The sequence below is a fragment of the Lactuca serriola genome, chromosome 6 (assembly GCF_051521515.1).
Source record: "Lactuca serriola cultivar US96UC23 chromosome 6, Lser_US96UC23_V15, whole genome shotgun sequence".
Classification (NCBI taxonomy): domain Eukaryota; kingdom Viridiplantae; phylum Streptophyta; class Magnoliopsida; order Asterales; family Asteraceae; genus Lactuca; species Lactuca serriola.
The window spans coordinates 74,102,726-74,108,732 of NC_136413.1; the positions used below are offsets into that span (position 1 = coordinate 74,102,726).

At 35.1% G+C, this 6,007-nt stretch overlaps 1 protein-coding gene across 1 annotated transcript; it reads right to left on the reverse strand.

Moving 5' to 3' along the window:
• Positions 1-459: 459 nt before the first annotated feature.
• On the reverse strand, positions 460-5,303 carry LOC145059254 (labd-13Z-ene-9,15,16-triol synthase, chloroplastic-like). The gene is made up of 2 exons (XM_079007102.1): positions 4,293-5,303; positions 460-1,204 (listed from the first exon to the last, which is right to left on the reverse strand). Exons 1-2 carry the CDS (start codon positions 5,275-5,277, stop codon positions 609-611), a joined length of 1,581 nt encoding a protein of 526 aa, XP_078863228.1. The 5' UTR covers positions 5,278-5,303; the 3' UTR covers positions 460-608.
• Between the last annotated feature and the right edge of the window lie 704 nt (positions 5,304-6,007).

The window sequence follows — 6,007 nt, forward strand, 5'->3', positions numbered from 1 at the left end:
TGATTAGGTTTTTTTTAATACCTACTAGGGTTTATGTTTCACCAAAAGCCTATTTATAGCCTATTTTATATTCCTATTGATATGAGGTTAAATCCTTATTTTAAAGGAAATAATCAGTTATATAATATAATTAACTCTCATCCATCCATCCTCAAATGGTTTGGTTGATTGAAAATTTGACTTTCTCTCTCTCTTTTTGTCTCAACTTTTTTATACTCTAAGACATTTAACCAGTGGTATGAGTGGTGGGTGGGATAGCATGGACCATGGGTTAGAGCTTCCATAATTTTAAGGTTATTTTTATTTATCTACTTATATTATTATAAAAAAACATTTGGTATTAAGTAAGGCAGGCATTGGCAAAAAGAAAAAAGAATTGGTGGAGAAGACCAAGAGATTTCAATCTATTTTTCAAGAATCTAAGAAATTAATCACTTTTCCTTTAAAAATTATTGTTAGAGCCTCATTGTTATATTTTGCATGGAGCATTGACTTTAATCGGCTCTCCATTTAACACACATAAAAATGCTACAAACTGAAAATACACAGGACCCCACCAACAATCGATGAGTGGGACTGAACTTATAACTTTAATTTAACTAAAAACACTACATATAGAGGCTGGCGTTCCGCAACCTTTGTGATGGGACTGCGAAGAGTGGTTTTCTTTTCTTTAGAGTAATTCCAAAATTTTCCGAGAGGTCATGGTCTTCACCCTCCGGCAAGCTCCAGTCGAATGAGTGCAAGAGCGAGGCCAATATATACAATTGCATTTTCTCCGCCAATGGAACACCCGGACACAATCTTCTCCCAGATCCAAACGGGAAGAAGTTGAGATTGGTTCCTTTAAAATCATATTTGTTTGTCAAGAACCTCTCCGGATTGAATTCCAAAGGATTGTCCCAATACCGAGGATCCCGATGGATGGCCCAAACATTAAGAAACACTGTACAACCCTTCGGAATGGTATATCCACCTACCACACAATCTTGGCTTGGTGACCTTGGAAGTATGAAAGGGAGTACAGGGTGCAACCGTAATGTTTCCTTAATAGTTGCATCGAGGTATTGTAGTTTCGGGAGATGAGATTCTTCGACAATCTTGTTGGGTCCTACGATTTCTAGTAATTCTTCTTGAATTCTTTTCATTATGTCATGATTATGCATAATCTTAGCCATTGCCCATTCTATCAATGTTGTCGTTGTATAATGAGATATAATTATATAAAATGAAAATAAAAACATAGACATTCAATCATCTAAATGGATGAAGAAAGGAAACTATGTTGCTATTATGGATAAGTAAACATATTATGATTCACTACATTTCTTACTAAACACAATCATCTAAACATGAGGGTTGTGTCTCTTCAACAAAAAGATATAAAAAGAGTAAATATTGAGTAGACTCATTACATCCAAGATACCACAACAATGAGTAAGGCGGAGTGGTCTAAAAAAACAACCAAAAACAATATATGATTTATTATTTAATCATCAATATTGGTTCTATAATTAGATCTTGGATTCCATGACGTATTAACACAAATTATTCTATTCAGTTTATTAAAGAGTTTAGAAACATGAGAATCTTACAAACATCCTAGTTTTTGGATCTTTTCCAATTTTCTAGAGAAATTATCATTTTTTTATATTAGAACTAAGGGTCAAGGACCACTTTGACATGTAGTAACAGATGATTACGTTTTTACAAACAAACCTGGGTGCAAATATTTTAAATTAGCTACTTAACAACTCACCTCTAATACTCTAAACATAAAGTATGACAGTATGTGCTTTGATAAATGAGGTAGTAACTATGAGCAGATCCTAAATAGATCACAAATCCACCCTTAGGTCAAACTCATTGACATTTGTTGCGGTTACATTGGCCGCTTGATATGTAAACACAAGAAATTAAGATGCCATAAAAAAACAACGGAACACAAATCTAGAACTTCTATAATTGGATAATTTTTTTATTTATTGTAAACCTAAATAACCAAATCTTGTGAAGGAAAGGTAACATTGAATTACCTGAAAGAATGAGCTAATAACAACTATTCTCCAATAAGTATACAACTATCCACCAAATTCATTATACACTAACGAAAATGCAAGAAATCTTTAGAGGATGACTCAGAAGTTCCTCAAATTCAAAATCTTCTCATTATATTAGGTACACCATTGCCCACCAAAATGGAAATAAAATCCTGTAACAAACATTCAGTGGAAACATTATCAAAACATTATACATAGAAACAAAAACCAAGGATAACCATCATAAATTGTAGCTTGTGATTTGACTACGAACTTGATGCAGAACATTGCTCTTATTTCCATTTTCTCTATGGATCAAATAATAGTAAAAATTAGCAAATATTCTATTCTTTAACTTCATAAACACAAACAAAAATATCTCTAACCCTACCTGTAAATGGGAGCAACTCCATATTTTTTCTTTGTAAATGGAGAACCACCACAAACCAATTGCATCAAAATAGATGACAACTTTAAAAAAATCCAAAAATCATTGTTTACCCATGAGAAACCATCCGTCCATAGAGGTTGTAAAGGTGTACTTCACCCATGCCTTGGTAAGAACATCCAATACACATTTATAGATCTTTTTAGTGAACACATTGTATCCTAAAGACATAAAGCTTCCAAATCTCCCCAGTATAGCCTTCAAAAGGCTATTGTTTCCTATTTGAAATTAGGATACATGGGAACTCTCTTTATATATAGATGAAGATTTAAATGAACACCACTTTTTAAGAAACAATTATCTTTAATTGGACTTTCGAATGACAAAATGAACCCACAAAGAGGTCTTTAATTCTGTAGAAGGTGTAGAAAGCACAAAGAAAATTGAGTTTATTGTTACAATTCGTTCAAAAAAATGTTGTAAATAATGGTGTTTCATGAGGGGAAAGTGAAGCAAACATGATTAGCACTTTTATACAAAATGATCCATGTGACCTTCAACCTAAAAACTATATCGATAAGAAAATTGCAAATCAGAATGAGGGTTACCAATTGCAAGTTTGCAACCTTGAAACCTGCTATTTAACCTCTAACCCTAGTCACTCAGGATCAGCATCAATACAACCTTCATCAACATGGACCAACATCTATACAACCTTCATCAACATCAGAGTTCATCTTAACCAGCCGGTTAAATGAAATCTATTAATTAGACTACCAAAACTAAAACTCACAATACATGCGATTTTCTAAAAACCAAATCTAATCAAAAGTTGCAAAAAACAAACATTCAAATAAAAACCAAATAAAAACTGTTTTACCATAAAGTCAATAAGAACCAAATACATGCTCAAATCTAAAATGTTATGCTCCAGAATATACCATTTTTTATCTAAAATTTACAGTTGATCAGCAAACAATAAAACTACAAAAATTGGGATTTTATTTACTGTTTTCTTGAAATAGCCCTAGATTCTATTAATTTTAACGATATATGTTTATTATATTAAGTAATGAAAAAAGGCCCAAATTAGAATCACTGGATGTGAAGGGTTGCTTTAAGCTCCAAAGTTCTAAGAGTTGTTTAAGAAAAAAAAAATAAAGATTAACTTGTACAAAGGGTAATTTCATTTGTTACCAATAATACTCACAAGATTAATCCAAATACATGTTAGCCTCCTCCGGGGTTTGATTTGAATTAGATTACCTTGAATTTGTTTATATTTCTAAAAACCACATGCGGCAATGAGTGGTGGTGATGATGATCGAGATAGTGGTGGTGGCGATGATGATAATTTTCCTTTCATATCTTCCATAATCTGCATTACCTCTCTCATCTCCTCCATTTTAAGTACCACATAGACACAGAGACACGAAGCAAAGAGCAGCGGAGAAAGCAAACCTGGGTGGGGAAGGCGATTAGTGGTGGCGACGATAGAGTAAGGGGAAGTATGGGTGCGACCTTGTCTATTGTGTGTGTGAAAGAAAAGAAGAAGAATTATTTTTCTTCCACAAAAATTGGGATCATACATATAAAGAGAAATATTATCGGCTATAGATATGGAAACTCTATCAATTAACTATTTCAATTTCAATGGATGGTGTGATTGTATGGGCGGGAAAAGCAGATAGGAGATTGATGGTGGAAAGACACGTGGCAGAGACAGTGTTAATAAGAGGAGATTGATGGTGGAAAGACACGTGGCAGAGACAGTGTTAATAAGAGGACACCTGGCATGTAGGAGAGGTTTTTATTAAGCATGGAGATGTAACACCATTTTCAAAGAATATCAACTCGAGATTGGACTAAATTATTTATAATAACGATTACCAGGAGAAGTGCCTTTATTTGCGTGATGTTAATTGATGTTGGATTTTTTTGGTCCTTGAACTCTAAAAAGGTCTGTAAAAGATCATTCTTTCCTTCATGACCAACTGCATCGTTGGATTTGTTGGAGTTAGATTCGATTCGATCGTGAATGATTCTTGTAAAAATTCGGTCCAATCGATCAAGTTGCCTCTTCATGTTCCGCTTGATGCCTTGTATGTCAAGCCATGCAAGACTAGGGAAGATATCAGACATATTTGGCTTGCTCATCAACTCGACAATATTGGCAACAATGATCTGCAACTCGGCTGCAATCTGGCCACCATTTGCTTTTTCTTCTGAAGTATTTCCCCAAAGCATGCTTGTTAGGACTTTGGCCTCTGTCGAGAAAGAAATCTCACTAATGTCAATTGTTTTCCCGATTTTACTATACACATTTTTGACAGCTTTCCTAACTTCATCCCTTCTAAAGTACCTGGATGCTTCGACATTCTTGTGGCTTAGGACCTCATGGACAAATATCTTACGAAGGTTTCGCCAATCCGAGTTATTGTCAGACATTACTACATCTTGGCCGCCGTAAGTGATTGCTAATGCAGCGATGGTGGCATTACGGTTAGCAAATATCTCGTCTTGTTCACGAACCACCACTTTTGCTAAATCAGGGTTGTTTATCACGACATGAAGTTTGCTTCCGAGATGGAACTTGAAAATGGGACCATAACTGTGAGCCATGTTGACGAACTGTTTGTGCAGATCACGGCTAAGAAATGGAAGGTAGCCTACAATTGGCAAGGAACATGGACCTGGTGGCAGTGGTGATCTGCCATTGGAGGAGCTTGAAACTGTCCATATGTACCACAAACCAGTCAAGATTATTGCTGAAATGGGCAGAGTAAGCTCGTTTTTGTTGCTGCTCATCACTTCCCACCACCATGACCACAGGCTGTTTAGTTGTGCCATTTTGCAATCGATGAATATGAGTACAATAATGCAAGTATAATGGCAGGATTTACACAATTACACCCCAAGTTGTGGATAAAGGCGCCAAAACACTATAGTACAACGGATACAATAAAATAACAAAGATATTTTAATTAAGAGAAAATCAGGTCAAAATTGGTATGCAATTAATGCAAAAGTTAAAGCCACGTGAAGCTGTTTAAATAATCGATAAGATTATTATATATTGTCTAATAATCTATTAATGTACGTTCTTATATTGAGTTTACTAAAATAAATTCAAGATAGATGAGTATATCACGTCAAGGTTGTAGGGAATGGTCACAATCAAACCACAACCCAACTCCGTATCATATAGGTATTTTACTATTTCACAACCAACCTACTAGGTGGTCGAAATAGTGTTCAACGGTGGGTTGGTAGTGAAGGGGCAAAAAGAGGAGAGAGAATGAGAGAAAATGTGAGGGAAAAATGAATGATTCAATCAAAAGGTCTGCCTTGTTCCGTCTTCCCATCAACTAGAAGTCACTCCACAGTCCACCCACCGGTATACGAACGAGAAAGTGTTCACCGGTGAGTTAATTTGTCACATGTATGCCACATAGGAAGATCACGACGTGGGTTCACAACCAGGATAGCCTAATAAAAGCGTATATTTTTATTCTCAAGTCTCATCTCGTCACTTTTTTTTCAACTTTCTTCCCACCCAAAAATTTACAATATAAAATAC